Source organism: Rissa tridactyla, chromosome 5 (genome assembly GCF_028500815.1).
Source record: "Rissa tridactyla isolate bRisTri1 chromosome 5, bRisTri1.patW.cur.20221130, whole genome shotgun sequence".
NCBI lineage: Eukaryota > Metazoa > Chordata > Aves > Charadriiformes > Laridae > Rissa > Rissa tridactyla.
Window position 1 is genome coordinate 76,986,462 of NC_071470.1, and position 21,338 is coordinate 77,007,799.

Here is a 21,338-nt window from a genome sequence, read left to right on the forward strand (position 1 = left end):
CTTCCCTTCATGGCTTGCTTTCTTTAAAATGTTGTTCTCCTTTTATTTTTTTTCTCTCACTTTTTTAATTTCAATTCTGAACCTCTGTTTCTTTTCTTTTCTGTTTTTCTCTTTTTCTGTAGCTTCTTCTTTATGTAACCGTCATCTTGCCAAAGCCCCCACGCCCTCTCTCCCAGTGGACAGTAGGGCACTGGAAGAGCCTGCGGCCACGGGCACCCCTGCCAGGAGAAGAGCCATCTCATTCTTCCATCACGTCCGCCCTTCTCTCCTTCCCTTTTTGTTTTTCACCTGTGCGTCTGAGGGTGCGCTGTGCTGTGTGTCTCTGTGCGGGATCTGTCCGCTCCCGGTGCGTCTCCGACAGAATTGAGGCTACCAAAAATGGCAGAGGTAATGGCTGGAGGAGAGAGCTTGGCCATAATGTGAGATATTGTACTGGGTTTGGGGTTTTTCTCCCTTGTTTTCTTTCCTTTTACCATAATATGCATGTGTTGCTGATGACGAATAGAATGACAAACTGTGGATGAAGATGAGTGTGCATAGCTGGGAGACTTCATTTCTGCCTCTAAAGATCAAATCTGGCTGCTTTGGACACTGCAACTTCATCACAAGTACGTCCTGTGCTCTTCTGACACGTCCTGAAAATAAGTCCTTAGACCTAGGTGACGTCTCGTTTTCCGTATGCCGTTGCGTGAAGCAGAGATGGCTGGTGTTGCGTTGATGGAGCCTGTTCTGGATGGTCAAGGCCTTATTATTTTCTGGCTGATTTGTCTCTGAACAAGCAAAGTAGGTATTTCTTGCCGTACAGCTGAGCTGCACTGACTTGTACTGAGATTGAAGGCTTCCTTTTATTTTCACGAAGCCAAATTAGTGATTATTTTTTCTAACAATCTTGAATGAGGAGTAGTTGTCGAACTTTCTAACTTGTTTACTTCGGAAGCGAATTCAGTCAAAAAGCTTGAAAAGTGCCAAAGTATTGTTGGAAGGTAAAAAACAAAGCTTGGAAACGTGGTGTGCAGTGACCTCTAGCTGGTTTGGGATGGATGGAAGGAGATGGCCTGATCGCTTTGGATGTTTTTCATGTTGGGGTAATGCACTTTTTTTTTTTTGCCTAACCGAATACTAGTGATTTATTCTGCTCATATCCAAACCTTAATCGAGGAATTCACCTCCTTTAACCTTCTGTGGGAAAGGTTATACTAAATCATCTAGATTTTTGCCTTTTCCAATCTGTGTGTGAAGCGCAAGCTGCCCGAGGGTCTCTGCTGAAATCTGCTGGGTTTTTTCAGAAGCACAATGTTTTTCAACACTTCGGTGACAGGGTTAGATCACTAGAACCTTCCCTCCAGCCAGGTGGCTGTTTTTGTAAAGCGGCAGAAAAACTGTTTATCCTGGAAACATTTGCAACCAACTAAGTGACTTTATCGATAGAAGTGGAAGGATAAAATATTTGTGTCTATGCTGTAATGATTTACCTGGTATGTAAATGGGGGTTGCTGACCGTTGCCCGGACTGAAGGGATATGAGTATTTGCACAAATGTAGCTTAGGACAAAATTTGCATTAATATGAAAAATGGAGCCTGCTCTCAAGGCTCCAGTGAGCTCAGGTGATACCTGCTGAAGGTCTGCTCTGCAGCCACCAGCTCTTACCACGAGAGCGCCACATCTGGAAAACATTTCACATTTGGCTTTCTGAGGACAAAACAGAGTGGCTTAATGCCTCACGGGTTGAGGCCTCGGGGGTATTGCTGGATTAAACCTTGCCTGTGTTAATTCTTCTCTTGTGCTGCAAAACTCTGTGGATGCTTTGCTGACTGGGAAGAGGTTTCATCACTTGCAGGAGGGAATCCTTCTGGTAGGGCTTAGGCACCAGTGCTCTATGTGCACCGGGCCACCCGTACCTAGCAAAAGCGACGGGTTGAGCCATACGTCTTCTGAAATTGGTCATTAACTTTGCAGCCGAGGGTTGCCGCAGGAGTGGGGCGTGCGGGTCTTTGAGCCACACCTGTGCCTTGTGCAGGGCAAGTATCATCTCTGGCCTGGGGTTTTCAGCGCATGAAGGCGATCGCTGTTTACTGAGACAATGTCTTGCCCATTAAAATGCCCAGTTTACGAGTGCCGTGTCTTTTTGTTTTCAGTGTTGGTGCCTAGACCAGTCTGCAACATCAGGGACCGCTGCCTCGGGCCCGGGGGCTTTGCCGTGGCTCATCTGTGCAACCCCCTGCGTGGTAGCCTCCAACTTGCCAAAATACCCTACTGGTTACTCGCCTGGAGGCCAGCCCACCCGCCAGATGGCTCCTGCAGCATCCTGCGTGGTGAGGCCCTCCCCAGTGCCCCTGTTTCAGGGAGAGAATCCTCTCCTTAGGTTTCTCTTATTCCCTACGCTTTTTTTTTTCCATTTAAAAATCATAGTTTGGGTTTATCTGGTGGTAGCAGGACTCTGGCCTGTAAAATCCCGTCACTGTGCTATAGCCTCTCTCTTGAAATAGTCTGTCCCTTACTGTCATGTATGGGCACAGAGCTGTTCTGCTGCTCTCTACCTCGTGTCAGGTCACCCATGTTTTGCTGGTGACATTGGTTTGGGACCCAGGCGCTCAGTCATGAGTGGCTGGGGGTCACTTACTGCAAGTAAGAAGGAAAAAAAACCTAGCTGGTGGGGTGGTTCTTTAATCCCATACCTAAAGAGGCGCTATCAGGTGCTACTAACCCTGTCACCTTACCCATGTAACTGTGCACTGCGACTCTCTGAGATCTTGTGTGTGACAGTGGGAAGTCACGACCAAACGTGCAGGTTGGCAACACTGAGGAAGTATCCTGATGGACTCCTGTCTGCTGGGCTTTTCACGGAGCTCTGGAGACCTCTGCTTTTAGGGCATTTCTCCTCCCCGTTGCAAGTGCTGGGCTGTACTGGAGGAGGCTCTTCATCAGCTGGAGAGGCTCAGGGCTAGGTGACCCACCAGTAGTGCTGCTGCATCAAGAAGGTTTGAAGAGGGGCAAAATCTTTCTTTGGTTGACTTCTAAACTACAAATAGAAATGTTTTTTAAAGCTTTATATATACAGAGAAGCAGATAGGCACAAACCAAATGCCAATGCTTAGACGAATTGCCTTTATTTTGCAGCTCTAGAGTTTTGCTGTGCTGGTGCCATGCAGCTCTGGACTTCATGTCTCCAGAAGGACGTAGTGGTTAGAGAAGGGCACTAATGATAAAAGGGATGGAGCAGCAGCCTGCCAGGTGAGACCGCAAAGGCTTGGAGCCCTCAGTATGGAGAGGGAAAGGCTGAGACGAGAGGGAGGATCAGCCCTGCTGTGAGCTGGAGGTTGCAGCAGGTGTCCTCTAGAGGTCCCTTCCAGCCTAAATTTATTTGTGAGTCTGTGTTACAAAATCCGGCTAAATTGTGGTGGCAGCGGATGCCGACCTGGTAGTTACCTCATCGGTGTGACTAGAACCAGGGGGGCACTTAGCTAGAGGGAAATCGGCTCAAAAAAAACGTGGAGTAACTTTTACAGAGCAGGGAGTAAACTTCTGGAATTTGTAGCCCCGGGTTGTTGAGGCAGATGGTATCAGCAGAAGGTTTTGGGGTTTGTTTGGGGTGTTTTTTTTTTTTTTTTTTGCTGCCTTAGGAAAAAAAAAAGGTAAATTGATGGGGAACAGACCTGTAAGGAATGTTGTGGGGGCGGGACATGACAGAATGAAACACCTGACATCCATAATTTGGGGGGGGGTGGATACTGGGGCAGAGGGAGGAAAACAGAGCAGAAAGCACGTACAGGCACTGCGAGTGGTGTCCGTATGAGACAGGCGTCTTGGACAAGGGGACGGGTGCTGAGCTGAGTGTCGCTGAGGCTTTCCCACACCTCGGTGCCAGGGGGAGGGGATGGCGACGTGCCCTTTGGCTCCCTTCCTCTGTGGCGTGCAGCTGTTAGAGGAAGAGGTGTCAGCACAGGGAGGGGACAGCAGTGTGAAACCTGTTGTTGGACAGCGCAGAGAGGTTGTTTGTCACTTGATATCACCAAATGTCTCCAGCAGAGCTGGGAAAGCTGCTTCATCCACAAGATAGAGCGGGGCGGGGGGGGGCCAAGTTTAAAATCGTGCTTGTGGGCTTAACCCTCCCATCACTGCTGGAGAGTAAAAATGAATAAAAAAAAAAAAAAAAACCTCCTAAAACCCAGAGGTAGGAACAGTTTCCAGGTTGGAGGTGCCCTATGGCACGAGCTGGGGCGTGGGAGGTACCGTGCCGTGGCGCTGTTGGCCACTGCGGGCTGGGATGCAGCGGGCCGGCCAGAGGGGACTCGGGCATCACCCTACCAGCTATTCGAGGAATGAGCATCTCCCCCATGTTCAGCACCTGCAGGTCTTGTGTAAGAGAGAGATGCTCCAGGAACGGTTTCCCCAGGTGAGGTGGGGTGAAGGAGGTGTATCAGAATCTCTCGGAGGCGGCGTTGCGCAGAAAACTGCGGAGAGGTCGCTGCTATCGTGTCTGCAAAGCGTTCTGGGGCGTTATAAGGGAAGATGGGGCGTTGCAGAGAGTAACGCCTGTGCGGCACGTAAAGGTGAACGGGGATTGTTGCTAGAAGGCATTTGAAACAAGCAGCAGTGCTCTGCTAGAACTCGAGTGCTCCCCGGGTTTTGGGGGGACTCTGCTGAGCAATAACACGTGTAATTTTGTGGATAGAACGGTTTTACCTCTGTGCCTGTGAGGGAGCGAGGCCGCAAGGAACTGAGCCTGCAATTTGAAACTGGTTTCCTTTCCAGCCGGCGTCTTTGGCAGGTCCGTGGCAGTGAAGCACTGGGGTGCCGTGAAACCTGTGGGGAAGCCCACGTGGGTATTGAGGAGCCACCGGCAGCAGGGGATGTTCTGCTGTGGGTGACGGGGAGCCCTGGCAGCGCTCCAGGAGAGTCCCCGTGTTGCGACAGCGGGAGCAGCGTACGAGTCAGCTGCTGCCATGGCAGTGACGCAACGGTCTGGGTAGGGGCCACTCTTGGACTGCGTCATGGCCTGGGGTTTTTTGTGGGGAGGAAATGTGGGAAGTAGGAAACAGTTGGGTTTTGTTGGTTTTTTTTCCTCTGGCAACGCAGGTTATTTTCAAACCAGCTGGACCTTGCTATGGGGGGAAGCTGATCTTGCTGGGACGTGCCTCATTTTCAAAGGCAAGTCTTTGAGCATCACCTTTTAAGCTGCAGAACACCACAAATCTGTACGCCGGCGCAGGCAGCAATGCAGGCCTGTGTTCCCTGGGCTCCTTACTGGCCCCAGCTGGCCTGGGACACAGGTGGCCGCAGGGCCAGCAGCAGGAGGAAAGCTGCAAACCTGAAGACCACCGCATGATGTTGCTGGGGGTCCCCTGTGGAGGCTTGTGTGCCAGTTCGGCCAGTCCCCAGAGCACAACTCTCCTATGGCCAAGTCAACGCCAGGCGGGAGGGGGAATCTGGTGTGCTAAGTCTGGTTACGTTGCCTGTGGCTCGCAGCCGAGCCGGGCACCTGCTCTTGAGGCACGGGTGGCTTTAAAAGTTAAAAAAAAGTTAACCCTTTGATGGTGCAGCCAGGCTTTTGGGTGTGTGGAGGTACCACAGGCACAACTGGGCGTTTCCGTAGCGGCTGAGTTCCATATGTGGTGGTGGGCTGAAAGGGTGTGTTGGAAACACAGCAGAGGTAGAGAGGAAGAAAAGAGTCAAGTCGAAGAGGGGCGTTTGCGCTTGCAGAGATGGGTTTTGCCTTTTGCATCCGGAAGAGCCACAGGCAACAGGATGCTGCTGGGCAACCCAGCCAGAGAGGTGGCCGGCAAGCGTCCTAGGGCCTACGCGGGGACGGCAGCCTGTCAGCAGGACTCGGCAGAGGTACGTCTACCAAACGGGGGCCAGGTTTCGTCTGTCTGAACCTTGGGTTTTGTTGGTGGAGCTGCCTGATACCAGGCAAAAGATAATCAATGTGGGTTTGTGCACGGTGGCAATAAAATAAAAAGGCAATCTGCTCAAACGGGGGCTGGGGGAGTGCCTCTTTTGGGTTTTTTTTGGGACTCAGGAGCAGGAAAGCTCCCTTGGCAGCTGGGGAGGTTTTGAGTCCTGCCTCTCTGGGTCTTGCCTCGCAGGTGCACACTGGGCTGGGGCTTGGCCAGCATTTTGCAGTGCAGGGAGCCTTCCCCCCGCTGCACTTAATACAGGGAGAGCCAGAGGTAACACTGCGGTTTTTTGGGCACAGGTCTAAGAGCAGTTCGTAATACTGTGAGATTTAACTTTGTGACTGTAACAAGTTGCTTCCCGCTGGAGAGCTATCCCCTTACTCCTTACTTGCAAAGGAGGAGGGTGCTGCTTTTTCCCCAAAGCAACAAAGAGGCTCTTCTCTGGTGCGGCTGGGGCTGATGATACAAGCTCAGCAGCTAGCTCGGTCGCCGCAGGGCTGGCACGAGCTGGGGACGTGCCCGGTGTGGGGACAGCGCAGGACCTGCTCTTGTCCTGTCGTTTTTGGGGAGGAGAAAACGGCGCGAAGGAAAACTCCTGCCTTCTCACGACTTGCCCACAACCGCGGCTGCAGCACAGCTGTTAGAGAACTGCTCCGGCAGCACTGAAATCTCTCTCCTTATCCCCAGTGTCCCTCCCTTCTGTCCCAGCCGGGCCCCTGCCAGCTGGCACAAGCAAACACCTTCCTTTTCCCAGCCCCGTGCCAGCTCCTCTCCCCGTGTGCCTCTGCAAATGGGTTCGGGCCGGAATCCTCAGGAGGTCCTGTGCGCTGATGCTGCCCCACGGGGTAAGCGGGAATGCGTCCTTTAAAGCGGGAGGGGAGGAGTGTGCGGAGGCGGAGAAGCCAATGGAAGGTAAGGCTTAGATTTATTGCCGTGGGATGACAGTGCCGTGGCACTTTGGTCCCCGTCTTGTTCCCCCCAACGTGTCTCACTCCATTGGAAGCCAACTAAAATAAGCCGCAGTCCCACAAGACTCTCTCCGCGGCATTGTACCGTGTAGGCCAATATCGTTGGAATTACGAGAGCCCTGGCTCACCTCTCTCTGACTGCATACACAGCCGGAGCCCTTAGCAACGGCTCCCTTCGGGATAAGCTGGATCACTTGAACCGCTGCTCACGCAGGGAGCGCCAGTGCGCACAAAGACTCCCTTCTGTGCACAAACCGCGGGTGCCTGGCTTGGCTGTCAAGGGGTGTGAACATTACCTGGCTCTAATCTTTCCCGTGCTAATGTTGTTCTAGCTAGCGCTGGACATCGGGGCAGTTACTTTTATTTAGAGCTGTTACACTGTGTAATTGAAGCTGAAAAGATGTGGGCCTTGCAGTGGGTTTGAAAGAGCGAGCTCCGGGATCATGGAAATGCTGCAGGGACGGGGTACTTTGCTTGGAGTGTGCTGGGTGACGCCCCGAGACGGCACAGCAGCCCGGCTGGAGAAAACTGAGAGGGAAGAGAGTAAAGGTCAGGGACTGGTTTTTCCATAGGGATGACAGGAAGGGAAGGAAGAAGCACACCCCTCTGAGAAACGCGGCCTCGGGAGGAGGTTTCCAGGACGTGGGCAGGAAGAGAGCTGAAACCCAAGGCAAGTTTGTCACAGCGGGGTGCGCGCAACAAAAAGGCCGGCACCCAGGCAGACGTGAGGCAGGAGGCTCTTCAGGAAGCGCACGGAATCGAGGGTGGCGAGATTACAGAACAGAATCTATTCCGCAACCTAGGAGTTTGCAGAAGTCTGTGCTAACCTTTTCATTATCGAACACGATTTTCCGTGGACGGGATATCAGGCAAGCAGGAACCTGGGTATGGGGAACCCCTTCTCTTCAGCGGGGCCTTCAGAGCATCACAAAGGGAGATGGCTACAAGACAGGTGAGACAAAGCAGTGTCCTGGCCGTGCACCGAGTGGGCCGTACTCAGCCTGGAAAGGGAACAGCCTGGTCACCGAGGAGCACCAGGGCTGGGGCTAAAGCTGGAGTCGCTGCAGAGACAACGAGTTTCTGCTGTGCCACACGCCTGGCACCCCGGCTGCCCGGAACCCCTAGAGCCGCTTCCTCACAGCTCTGGCACGCGGCGGCTTCCTTACAGCCTCCAGGTAAAACTGAGCCTGGACCCAGATGAAAAGCACGAAACCAGACTCGGAATCCAGGACAACTTTCTTTATTGCTACCAGAAGGCTTTCATCAGTACAATGGCTCCAAATACGATACCTTCCTCAGGGCTGTGGAGAGAGCTTACAATTGGGAGAGGTCATTCTGAGAAACAGAGGTGTAACATTGAAAAGACAAGTTTTTAAAGGTTTTACTCTTGGTTAGAAGTGACAGGAATGCAAAACTTGAGGGTTAGGGTCTTTTTGTTTTGGCTTTGTGGCAGATGATTCCACACCTTTCAAAGCTCAGGTGTACGTTGCCACCCCAGCACCTCACGGAGCAGCGCTGGTTGCATGCTAAGCTCGTAAAGGTATGGGGGAAAAAAAGAGACTCTGCAGGATTTAAAGTTTACACTTGACGCAGAGAGTCAAGCGTTGGTGAAAATCCACACCGAGTGCAACATTTCTTGGTGCAAACAAGAAAAAAAAAATACCGTTTTTGTTCATGTGATACAAAATCCATTAACTGCTTACTGTGCTGGAAAACGCAAACTGTTTTAAGTCTCTGTGTAAGGCCGCGAGCACGGTGGCCGGCTGCCCTAGGGTTCTGCTAGAGCACCTTCACACTCCTGTGGGTATTACCTAAGTGTGGAGCAGCTTGCAAGCATTGTTTTTGGTTGGTTGGTTGTTTTTTTTTTTCCTGACTAACCTTTTATTTAAATCCAGTTTTTAAATATTATCACATTTAAACACCAAAGTGCTAACAAAACAAAAAAGGTCTTTTTTTTTTTTTTTTTTTTTTTTTTTTTTAGAAAGGAAAAGGAAAGCTGTTGTGAAGGTCAGGTAGTACAGAACGTCATGCACAAGACTTGCGGAGAATTAAGAGAGGAGCAAGCAGAAAGAGAGGGAGGAGCCAGATGGGAATCGGATCAGAGAGGTGTTAGTGGGCTGGGAAACCTGGAGCAACTCTGCACGACTGATGTGAGCTCTTGGACATGGAGAATGGGTTACAATACACAGGAGCAGAAAAACAGTGGAACTGACAACACTAGAAAGAAACAATATTTTGCTACTTTTTTTGTTTGGTTTTTGGGTCTTTTTTTAGATTTTTATACTTTTTTGTTGTTTTTAAGTGCTTAAATAGTGGAACTATAATTAGCCGCACAAGAAAAAAAATTCAAAAAAGGGTCGGGATTTTTTTTTTTTCTGTTTTTTGGCTCCCTTCAGTTCAGCCTGACAAGGTATGGCCCCTTCTCCCCCCACCGAGAATGCGGGGTGCCAGGTTCTGCGTGGTTTCTAGAGTAGCTGTGGCGCAGCAGGTGGTATGGCACCCCCAGCTACATGACAGACACTGGCTGCAGTGGTGGACAAGGGGAAACGTTGCCCTCCTGCCTCGAGACATCAGCGCCACAGACAGAGCCCACGTTTTCAAGAGCCACTACCTCTGGAGCAACGTCTTCGTTGTAGAGACGCTTGATACCATCGTAGAAGTCGTCCACTTCCATCTCTTCCACTTTACGCTTGGCCGAGGCTTGCTTGCAACCGCTGGGAGCTGGCAGACGCTGGTAGAGCGCGGCTGTACCTGTGACTGGCACTTCTGGCCTGCCGTTGTCCTTGGAGAAACCCGGCCCTGGGACAGAGGAGGGCTGGCATTTGAACACTCCTCTGTTACAGGTCACCAGGGTATGCTGGAGGGGACTGTAGACATATACAGAATTGGGCAGCAGAGAAGACTGCAGGGTGGAAAGGTGATGTGCCACAAGCTCCCGACAGTGGATCAGCTGCGAGCTATCCATCTGGAGTGGGAAGACAAAGATACCGGTGTTGCGGGATCACTGCCACGCAGAGGAGAGGCAGTCAGCCAGGGCAGGGCTGGGGCTCTGAACACACTGGCCGCCCGTGCACCAAACTTCTCAAATGACAAGGAGGAAATAAGTAATAAAGGACCCAAAAGACCCCAACACGATGACTTTAGAAGATACGGACCCCTGCTCCTTCTCGCACCTCGTGGGAATACTGGGTAGAAGAAACCTTTCAGATATTAAAATGTTTCACTGTGTATTTTTAGCAGCTTGAGTGTTTGTCTTTGCAGTGCTTGTCAGACCACCCAGGATGCTTAGAATAAATGGCTGAGCAGCTGACGGGGATTTTCTCCCCAGGGTGTTATTTTCTCCCTGAGAGCCCCTGTACGTCAGGGTACAAGGCTCCACCTTTTGTCACCTACTGGATGCTGTCAAGATCAAGCCTTTGCAGAACTGTCCCAACAAACTGTCCCTTCAGGCTGAAGCACAACCATCCTTGCGGAAGCGTAACTGCAGGCAGAGATCATCAGGTGGGGATCTGAAAGTCCCGGCCAGCTTGGATCGCCCGAGTACCGCACAAGACGCAGCCTTCTGCGGCCCCCGACCCCTCCCCGCCACAACGTGCGGTGCCAGCGCCCCCTCACCTGTGCCTTCTGGAGCAGCTCGATGATGAGAGCCAGCCAGTCGGGGAGCAGCTTCTCCAGCTCCAGGCTGACGATGGCCAGCGCCAGCATGGAGCCCTTGAACTGCAGCAGCTGGTAACAGGCCATGCAGTGCAGCAGCTGCTTGGTGAGCGCCGCCACGTGCTGAGAGGGGCTCAGCTTGGGCAGGTTGGTCAGTAGCTGAGGCCTGTTGGACACCGCAACTGCGTGGAACTGGTGGGGGGGAAACAAGCACGTGAGGGAGCTGGAGTCACAGACAGGCACCCCGCAGGCAAAGCCGGGTCAGACCTCAAGAACTGCACGCGGCATCTTCAACACACAAGGATCCTCCAGCTTTAACCTTCAAGGCAATTTCCACACCACAGAAACAACCCACTGCATCGAACCCACCAACAGCAGCCTTTCTGGCAGGACCTGCCATCAGACAGGTCACCTGCCAGGGGACCAGCCTTCTCCGGGCTCTGCAAAAGGCTGTCCCCTTCTGTCCCAGTACCACAGCTCTGGCAGTTCAGGTGTCTTAGACAAAAACTCCTTGAGCAAACAGAGCCAATGAAATTCAACAGAGGACCTCAGGACGCTTTCCTTCGCTTTGTCTTACCAGAACCGGTGAATCTGGTTCTCTGTATGTGCCTTTCTGTAGCGAGTGCGTTCTCCTTATTGTTTTCGTGCTGCCTGGCACTTAGCTTTGAGCAAAACCACTAGCATTTAACATTTAGGGGTGAGGTTTTCGGGAGCTGTGAGCGTTAGTGTGTGGCTTAGTATGCCTCAGACCAGGCTAGATGGTCAGATGGCAGGCTCGCATTTTGGAAATTGCACCCAAAGAGTCACAAGTCTGCTCTGACGCTCTCTGGCAAGGCTTTTTCTTTCAGAAACTACTTGTAGGGAGGAATTACAAACTCATGCTGAGCTCTTTGCTCCCCTACAGGTGGAGTTTTTGTCTAGGTGCCTCTTGATGCTTTTTTTTTTTTTTTTCCACATTGGTGGATACCAGAAAGACTGTACATAGCCCCTTACTTACAATATGAAGGAAATCCAGCGGCGTTGCCATGTGAAGATCCCAGTTCAGTTTATCCAGGATAATCTTCTCCATTCTGCGAATTTCAGCTGGAGAACAACCACAAAAGCTATCCCGAGCCAACACCTTCAGTACTGGAATCCTCTGCAAAAGCCAACGCAAAAAAAGAAACGAGAGAAGTAATCATTATAGGAATCACGCAAAATCCTTCTTTCCTGTCCTGGCAAGCGTCAGCACCGTGTGCAAGCAAAGGCAGGACTGGAAGAGCGTATATTCAGACAACGCTAAGGTAATAAGAACAAAAAAAAAAAAATTACCTCATCTTCTTCGATGGTCTTTGCAGCGAGGAAGAAGCAGCTGATTGCAATACAGTTCAGGTACTTTGGACGGGCCTAAGATACAGAAGGGCAGAGAAATCTGTGTGAATGTGATGCAGAAATTGTGCATAATCCTTCCTGGTCGGGCGCCCTGAGCCCCAGGGTCTCAGCCGCCCATTAAACGTGTTCTGGATCAGCAGCCTGACCTCCGACTACACCGGTGGTGAGCCGTGCCAAGCAAAAATCCATACTCCATGACGTCAGGCAGAAGAGCAATCTGCCAGCCCCGGGATGGTTATTGGCACCCACTGATGTGCTGCGCTAGAGTGGAAAGAGCTCGTTTCTAGGCAGTGCAATAGAAAGAGGAAGGAGAAAACCAAAAGGGCCAGATTGTCATCTGGCAAAAAAACCCACTGCCACTCCACCTGCTGCAGCAGAGCGCTGCTGTTAGTGCTGCTGGGGGTCGGGCGCAGAATAGGAAGGAAAAGAAGAGAATTAAAAAACACCATCCTTGCCTAGGGAAGTATAAAACACACACACGCAAATCGCCACTAATGTAATTTCGTACTGCAGTTCTCAAAACTGTGGCCAAGGGATTATTGAGGTGAGCTGGGCCCTTCTACAGTGAGCTGTTTTAGGCAAGGTAAGTGAAATTTGGAGGGAAGGGGTGATTTTTTTCATGTGCATCAAAAACTCCTTTTATGGGCCTTGGGGGTGAGAGGAGAAGCAGCATGCAGGGGCGGTGAGTGTTTGGGTAGTCCCTGCGATGGACCAGACTGAGCCCGTGCATCTGCTGGAGTTTTTGCTTAGCAGCAATCTTGGCGATTTAGCTGTCTGACGAAGGACTTCACTTCGACATCAGTGCAAAATCCACAGGATGTGTGCCCCTGCTCCTTTGATGGTGGGGGGCCAGGGAATGCAACCCTGTCACAGCCCAGCAAGGGGACAGCTGCAGATGTGCCCCCACCTCCAGTAGCCTACTTGGCAACTGGTCCTCTTCTGTCCACACTGGGAGATGCTGAAAGCGAAGGTAAGTGAAAATCCTGCACTGAATCTGAAAATCCACTTACAGCCTGAACTGCTTTTGTGATTTATTCTTGCTAGGTAAATTCTAGCAGATGCAACGCAGCTGTGGGGTGGCTGAAGGGCGAGATGCTGCACGTTATAATCGTGTGAGGAGCCGTCAAGAAATCCGGAATGCTGTTTCCAGAAAGCAACAGGAGAAGAACACAGGTTTCTGTCCAAACTGAAGATCTTTACCCACATTCAGCCTCGGTTACTTAAAAAGGACCATACTATGCCTACGGCTTTGGCTTTCTAGCGCCATTGAAACTTCCACTTGGCTATGTGTAGAGAATCCACGCTTGCGGGTGGGGATGTGCGTGCACGCATCTGCTCCTGCTTTCAGGTGTCACTGAAAGCAAAGATAATAAATTGGCTGAGGGCAAGACTGGAATTTGTTCTTGACCACGCAGGCAGGTGTGTCGAGTTAGCACAACATACTGTACAGCAAGGACACCGCCTGTGTTGTACTCGGGCAAAAGCAGGTGTCTAGAGCAGGTTCCTACTATCAGGGAAGTTTATTCTCTCCTGTAGTCTCCCCATGATTTTTAACAACAATTTTGTCTCCGCTTTTTCCCAAGTGCATCCCCTCTAGAGGCTGGCCTGGAAGCAACAACTGTGTCTTTTGCTAAAGCATGTTAAAACCCGGTCACCCGTCCTGGTCTCCTAGAGGAGCTGCCTTTCCAGCTCCTCGCACGCTGCTGCCAGAGGGGCTGTAACACGGCTCTGGTGAGGGTTAACGAGGGCTGCGCAGTGAGTTACACCAAACGAAGCAGGACTGGGGAACAGCCTTAGGGGCAGCTGGTCCCAGCGATTTCACGGTGAAGGGAAGGGATTAGTTGTCTTAAAAATAAAATCACACACCCTAGTGCCTGGTAAAAAAAAAAAAACTCAGGAGTTAAGCTGCATCAGAGGAACGACCTTTATGGGAGAGGAAGACTGGGGGAGGGCGCACAAAGCCCTGAGCTGTTTGAACAATGCTCACGCAGACGAAACACCTTTGCGCGTTCCTGCTCACTGCCTGAAGCGCGCAGTGCGCTCCTTACATCCTCATACTTTCTTTGCAGACTCCTTGGCTGCTGCAAATTACTGAAAGAAAAACTGTACTCAAGGGCATTAGCTGTTGAGGGATTTAAATCTTATTTCCCATCTCAGTATTTCAGTAAATCAGCTACTTTTAAGATCTCCTAAAAAATAAAAACTTCTATGGCTTATAATTAAAACATTATCAATATTTATTAATATTTAAAGGCTACGTTAATGGATGATGTCACTTGTATTCCAGCCAGCTAAGTCACAGGGAAACGTTAAGTGCAGAGACTGAGAACGCGTTCTTCTGCTTAAATTTCCTAAGCTCTACTGTTCACCGAAGCGTGGTGGTGATGGGCTTAGACGCGCGTGCAGATGGGATGGCAGAACAGCTGAGCACGGCATGTAACTGAGCAAAGACAGTAAGAGATTAAGGCTCCCAAAGCCTGACTTCACAACTCAAGGCCAGGGGTTTCAGGTTGACCCACAGCTTGTTCGGTCGTTTGTGCGGGTGCAAGACATGGCCCAAGCACAGCAACTTGCTTCTGTGCCAGACTTAGAGGGACAGAAGAGCAGCAGATCCCAGCTGCCGGTAGACGGGAACTGCTCCCCTAAAAGCAATTACCTCTGGCTGGATCTTCCCCTATTATTTTTTTTTTTTTTCCCCCCATTTCCCTGCACTAGCCAGGCCCAAACCTGTCCTCAAACATTTCTGTGTTTCCTCCAGCTAGCACAGTGCTAGCAGGTGCTCCCAGCAATTCTAGGTGGTACAAATGAGATTAAATGCAGTTAAAACACTGGAGAAATTAAGAGGTGAGCAGGGACTTTCCCCTGCTTCGCTGTCAGAGGGCACTGGGCCTAGGTTTCTAACTGCGGGCTGGGAGGCATTTCCTTTAGCTCTATGAGTCAATTTAAGTTGTGGTAGGGCCTGTTCTCTTTAAAGCATAACCCCTGTCTAGCCTTTTTCTGATTGCTTAAAGGAATAGGTGGTGTGCTGAGACAAATTCAACATTCAAACCAGGTTAAGAGTGAGCACGTAGTTGAAAAGCAAGGGTGCTGCTTTTCTCTTTGGTTAATACACGTTTAAATGAATGAGCTGGGTTACATGAAGGAAACGGGCAAACAGAGGGAAGAGGGGAAAATACTCTTGGCAGGTAGGAGCGCTGGGTCAATTCCCCGAGAACCATGTGTTCTCATTAAAGCGACGGCTACTTTCACCGGGTGAAAAATGATGACGGAAAGAAGCTACCTCCAGAAGTTCCTGGCGGCAGCGTGTGCTGCCAGTTCCACAACCCGCAACTAAGCTCCTGGAGTACTGCAGGTACAATCCTCTACGCGTGTGAGAAAGAAAGGAAGGGGGGGGGGTGAGCGCGGAGGGGGGAAGTAAGTGTTTCTGTACAGCCACAGCTCCGTGACTGTACACAGAAATAGCTGAGTGGGTGGTATAAATCTATTTCAGTTTATGTATCTGCAAATATTTACCTTTACTGCAGCTAAAAACCTGTCCAAAAGGCTGATGGCCAGGGCGAGCGTTTCTGGATAAAGGTGGAACTGGTATTTGAGCTTGGCCAGCCACTGAATGACCTCATCCCTCTGCTTTGGAGAAATGGCTACATCCTGTTGGAGGGAAAAAACAAACTATTCTTACACGCAGGCTCAGCGAGTCAGAAAAAACCAAACATTTTACCTCTGCAGGAGTTATTCAGTGTGGAAACAAAGCCTCCTTTGGAAAGGGGGGGGCCGTGCGTCAGCCTGAATCACCGCTTTGTTCTTGCAGTTACTTACCCCATCCCAAGAAACTTTTCCTTACAGCAACCTCAAACATGGCTCAGAAGTTCTACTATACGCTGGGGAGAAGAGGAAGGATGCCTTCTAGTTTCTTGAGTACTGACAAGGTGTTCTCTGGCTTAGTGCCAAGAAACTTATTATTTTATTTTTTTTAAACCTCCTTAGAACCATGTAGATACCCAGAAATGCCCAGTTTGAACAAAACCAGACCTGCTCTGGGAGCCGCGCGGGTGCACAGTTCCTGACAAACTGAAGAGGGGAGGGACCAAATTGATGTTTTGAGAGGGAAGGTTTATTTTTTCTTCAAATTATGGGGATATTTTTAGCTCGGTATACTTAAAAAAAGAAAATTCCAAACAGTTTACAAAAGACCTTTAGCAGTACAGTTAACTGGGAACTGGGGTAAAGCAGGTACAATCTCTCCTAAAAGAGGCTGGGTTTTTGGCACAAGTCACCACCATTGATCTGTTTGGCCAACAGCTGAATTTCAACCACACGTTACACATCAGTCATTGACATAAAATCTTTCTCTCTGACGACTTCTCTGAAATATTTACAGCTTTTCTAGAGCCTTTCCATTCAACCGAGGCAGCGTCTAGTCTTACTTCAACTGGGATTATGTGGGGTGATGAGCAAGGACGTGTCTAGAAGTGAGACCAAACAAGTATCTTCTCCTGTGCTCTCTGCAGCCAATGATTCAGGAGAAGGAAATGGAACGATAAACGCTGGCTGCTTGGTTACTGCTGGAAGGAAAGCTAAGGGCGTGCACAAACAAACAGCTCTGCTGGGCTGGGTTGTAGCTGGGGTGGAAAGTAGCAGAATTTTAGGAGGAAAAAAAAAACAAAACACCCAACACTGATGCAAAATAAATATTTCAGGCTAGATGTCTCACCAAACTACGTAAAACAGTTCCACGGTTTGTTACAGGTCTACAGACTCTACTGCCTTGGAGCCAAGAGCATGTGTGAAAGCAGAGTACTGCAGGCAGCGCTCTCATTACAGTAGGGTGTCCACGAGGACACCAGCTTCACCCCTTCATTGTCGCTCGCAGTGCAACATCTTTACTCTGTGCCTACGCCCTGATGGTGCAATAGTGTCAGCAGGACCCTGTCTGAGCCAGGTGCGCCTCTGGGCTGGGACCTCTGGATGCCCCTTGACCATAGCGTGGCTTTTTAAAAAGCACCTACCATTTTTCAGAAGAGAAGAGAAAATTAGTTTTCTCAATTCCAAGAAATAATAATTCTTTCTAAAATCATTATTGCAACTTAAGGGCGCAACGGGAGCCCCACCAGGGGCAGGACACCTCCTGTCTATGACACATTACACTTGTTCCAGACATGCTAGTTCGACACGCGCTGGGAGTATAATGAATGGACCACACGGTAGTAGAGAGTTTATTAAATGCTTCGCTAAAAAACATCTTTTGGACAGCAGGGTAAGTCCTAGAACGTATCTGGGGAGAAGAACAGGCAACGCCGTGTTATTTACTGGCTGGCTGGGTAGAGCATCCATCTCCTGTTGCAAAGCGAGGCCTGCACAGCTGAACCTACACCAGCCAGAAAAGGGAGGAGTGATAGTTAAGATGAAGTTCTCTATTGCTTCACTCTATAGTGTCTTTTTAAATGGAAAGAGACAAAGCTGTGCAACGCAGCCAGGTTTGGATGTTATTGTGGCCTTAAAAGGTTTCAAGCAGCTGTAAGGATTATTTTGGCAATGCAGTAGCTGGGTGAATCCAGAAGGTAAACTCACCTGCTAAAAGCCAACCTGCAACCACACACTCAAACAAAAAAAAAATTGACTTTAAAAACCTGCCTCTGACTCTTAAATCACTGCTCTGCTCTTGCTGCAGCAGCTTTACTGGTGAAGCCACTGGGAACGGGCTGGGGCCCGTGGCTGGCAAGGACGGAGCTGCGTCATCAGTGCCGTATCAACGGGGTACTGAGCAACACTAGCCTCTGAAAAAGAAACGGTGTTTAATCTAAACCACTGAAAAACAACAGCGTAGGGCAAGGTCTAAAATCACAACGAACAAAAACTAACCCCCACACAGCACTTTATGCTCCTTTAACATGAAGGAACAACTGCAAAGTGAACTCACATCTCAACATACGCACAGCAAACATAAGGCTTCAAAATAAAATCTGGCTTCTTAAGAACTGTCTGGGGAAGCAAAGGAAAGGAGGTGAATCTCCAGCAATGACATCAATCCCACAAAAAATTTTTCTATTCCAGTCTCTAATTGCAAATAAAGAAGCTCAAGGGCAGGGGGAGAATCCCCTTGCACAGAAAGACCAAGTGAATTTAAACCTCCTCCCATCAGCACTAGGAAAGTTCGTTATGGGCCACCTCAAGAGACAGGCAGAAGGAAGGAGACCTGGTCCCACCGCAAATGCTGCTGCTACTGCCAGGCAGGGCAAGCAGCTTCCCACGCAAACGTATCCGTCTTTATCCCTCCCGCGAAGGCGTACCCCTCTCATCCTAGTAACACCAATAAGAAAGGCAGTGCTGTAAAATTAATTAAGCAGCAAGGTCACTGTTCCTTAGTTACATAAAATTAAAAGCAAAAATGAGACACCACGGTGGCTGAAAGTAAAAAAGTCCCTTTAGGCTGGAAGGCAAAAGTTCCTCTTTGGTGTGGAGGTGCTTTCCCACAGCCGTCGCCTTCTGCCACTCACCGCCTCTGTGTGTGCCCAGCTCTTTGTTTTGCGGCCACAAATCCACCGTTGCGGAACTTCGCCCCTGGGGTGGAAGAGCACGCTGACCTAGCGTGATGCCTTTAATTAGGGAAAAGTAACGTGAGCGCAACAACGAGCGCAAGGAGCAGCAGCAGGTTGCTCCGAGACAGCCTTAACAACCGCCCTCAGGGCCGGAGGACAGTCCATCTCCTCTGGCTGGCGCTTTTCCCTCCTTAATTTTTTTTTTTTTCTTTGAGGGGAGGCCAGATCAGACCAAGGCCCGACCAACAGATCTGGCTGCCCATATAGGCACCCACCTGTATCAGGTGGCCGTGTCACCGTCCCTGACCCGGCAGCCCTGCTGCGGGGCCTGCTGCACGTGACAGGAGGGCTGGAGGCTGTGACTGGGGCTCCGGAGCGCAAGCACAGCACAAATGGCCTCTAAGAATAACTTGAGGCTTGGAAAATGCAGTCTAAAAGAAATATTATCTGTGAACTCAAACGTGACTCAATTTTATTGCTGCCTAATCTAGGAAAAACACCTTACCTGATAATCGTCTTTCTTTAGTGTCTGCTGTCCCAGAGAGAGATGTTTTGCTCTTTCCCCTATTTGTTTCTACCTCGTCCCGCTGTGGGCTCCTCGGGGAGCAAGCAGGTGACCTTTGTCAGGGCTGAGAGGCTTCTGAAAAGGGCAGCTGTAAACATCGCAGCCAAATCGGTCCCTCCTTGGGTCTCAGGGGCACTTATTTTATGCCCGAGCGACCCCCCCAGCTGACACCCACTGGGCTGCTTCTCACCTGCCCGGGTTGGGAGTTAGCGGCGCTCCCCGGATGCCCCTCGCAAGTGGCGTTTTGCGGGGTTTGCCAAGGTTTAGTGGCGTAGCAGAAAGCTCCGGCAGCGCAGCCGCTGCCATCCGCACAGTAACGTGCACAAACGCCGGGGAGAGAGATTAGCGCTCGGCAAAGCAGAAGAGCAAAGGAAGAAGTGCATTAACCTCACGATGTTTTGCAAAAATGCTCAGTCCATCTCCGGTCTGACCGCTGGATAAAACAGGTACCAGAAGGTTAAAAGACCGACCCAAGGTCATGTGCTGAGACAGTGGAAAAACTGAAAATAAGCTGAGGTCTCACGATTCCTCAGGAGGTCCAGAGAACAAAGGAGAAGACAGAAAGGGCGAGCGAGAACAGGCAGGAAAGGAGCAACGATAGAAGTGACACTGTGTTTCTATATAAAAAAAATAAAAAATAAAAATCTTGGCGTACACACCTTTCTGCTGCAAAGTTACTTGCTGACATGCAAAAATCAACCTTTGACCAGTCTTTACCACTTGATTTCTCAAGCCTTAATCACATGAAAACTTCTGAATGTCATCTGCATATTGTATAACGCAAGGGGGCGGGGGGGGAGGGATTTAAAAAAAAAAACAACCAAAGCAAATACACTCAGAAGCACTAGGAGGGTTCCAGACTCAGCCCACCTAATTTTTCAGGCTGAAAAGCCCCTGTGACATCTGCCTTTGATATATTGCAAATACCTGGCGCCACTGGCCTACATTTAAAGGAGGGAAACTAACAGAAATACACGTGCCAGTAGGAAATGGGAGTTTTCAAACAGAAAATAAAAACGAAACAGACAAATCACATCATTAGGACCAAAGTCCCCAACAGATTCTGCATCCTGTACTAAAAATGTAAAGTCTTCCTGTTTCTGTAACGACGAGTTTCTTTCTTCCTTTCAAAGATCTCAATTCTGACACATATTTAGAAACCGAATTTGTTCCTGTTTTAAATATTAGAACCAAAAATGTCTCCTGAAGAGTCAAAACTGAAAGTCTGCTCCTGACGAATAGTTACGGTGTACCTCCACTCTGATCGTTAGATTTTTTTTTTTGTAGAGGCACTCGCGTTTTCCCGTTTGCAAACCAGATGACTTCATTAAAACCCCTCCTGTAGTCGGTCTACCTTTGCAGCAAGGAACGGAAAGTTACACAGGCTTCGGGTTGCCAGATCTGATGCGCAGAAGGATACAGATTTCCTGACTGTCATGAGCAACAAACAGCAGCTTCGTACAAGTGAGGTTTTACGCTACTGCAGCCGGTTTCAGAAGGCAGCGGTAGATGTTAGGGAGCATGACCTTCTTCCTGTTACTACAGAAAATAGCACAATTCATACCGAAGGTCCGCGACTGCAACACGGCCAAAAGGAACACTGCAGAAGCGGAGGAAGACGCGACAGTTGGAAAAGTCGGGTGTCGCCAACGGGAGGAGCGGAGAGAAATACGTGACTACAGATCGAGGGTTTTCAGCTGCAGGGTGGCGTTGCAAGTCAGGATTTCCCCCGAGCAGACAGCTGTGTTTGTGTTCTCTTTTCAATCTGCCCTTGGTACATTTTACACATGCGCACACAGAGATTTCCATCCAATTTAATGATTATTTACTGCTAGAAAACATTTAATAGTATGGCATTCTGGCTTCGTAAAGTCAATGTCTGAGCTGATGTGTAGGAAAATATGAAGAAAAAGGTTACAAAGACAACAGTTTTGGAAAATCCGGGAGTAGAAACCCTAGGGGACAAGCACAGAGGGCCAGGAAACGCTCCCAAACGCGGAGATCAGCAATATTGCGGGAGTACGGGGGGGTGGGGGTGGGGTGTGCAGAGATCCTTCATCGTTATGACATAATCGCACACTAAAAGGACAAACTTGGTATTCGTCCAGGCCAGACCTGAGACTCCGCTCCCGAGCACAAACGTTACGCTGGCTTTAGCCGTCCGTCTGTCTCCGTACCTGATCCTACTCTGACTTTCTGCAGCAGGCAACAGAGCTGCCCTCCCGGTCTCGTATCTGGCAGACGGCCCAAAGTCCCCTTAACTTCTCGGAGTATTTACTGCCGGGGACAACGCTTCGCGAGGTGCTGCAAACCTCAGCCGCAGTGACATTAAGACACCCCTCAAGG

The 21,338-nt window shown here is 49.9% G+C and overlaps 2 protein-coding genes across 5 annotated transcripts in view; one reads left to right on the top strand and one right to left on the bottom strand.

Annotated features, from left to right (window-relative positions):
- The window catches only part of SEPTIN11 (septin 11), a 72,226-nt gene extending 56,995 nt beyond the window's left edge, over positions 1-15,231 (top strand). Inside the window, exon 11 of one of the 3 annotated variants that reach the window (XR_008466523.1) lies at positions 123-3,293. Coding sequence is in view for 2 of the 3 variants with exons in the window: in XM_054201986.1 (XP_054057961.1) it covers positions 123-138 (16 nt within the window). In the remaining variant the exon portion in view is untranslated. Of the gene's footprint in view, positions 1-122; positions 3,294-12,935 lie in introns of those variants that run through there. The other 2 variants (XM_054201987.1, XM_054201986.1) reach the window with 2 other exon arrangements.
- CCNI (cyclin I) overlaps positions 8,091-21,338 on the bottom strand; it is a 31,801-nt gene continuing 18,553 nt past the window's right edge. The window contains exons 3-7 of one of the 2 annotated variants that reach the window (XM_054201988.1): positions 15,405-15,539; positions 11,832-11,906; positions 11,518-11,658; positions 10,482-10,712; positions 8,091-9,831 (exon numbers count right to left, since the gene is read on the bottom strand). In XM_054201988.1, coding sequence (XP_054057963.1) covers positions 9,373-9,831; positions 10,482-10,712; positions 11,518-11,658; positions 11,832-11,906; positions 15,405-15,539 — 1,041 coding nt within the window. In that variant the 3' untranslated portion in view covers positions 8,091-9,372. The remainder of the gene's footprint in view (positions 9,832-10,481; positions 10,713-11,517; positions 11,659-11,831; positions 11,907-15,404; positions 15,540-21,338) is intronic. The other variant, XM_054201990.1, reaches the window with a different exon arrangement.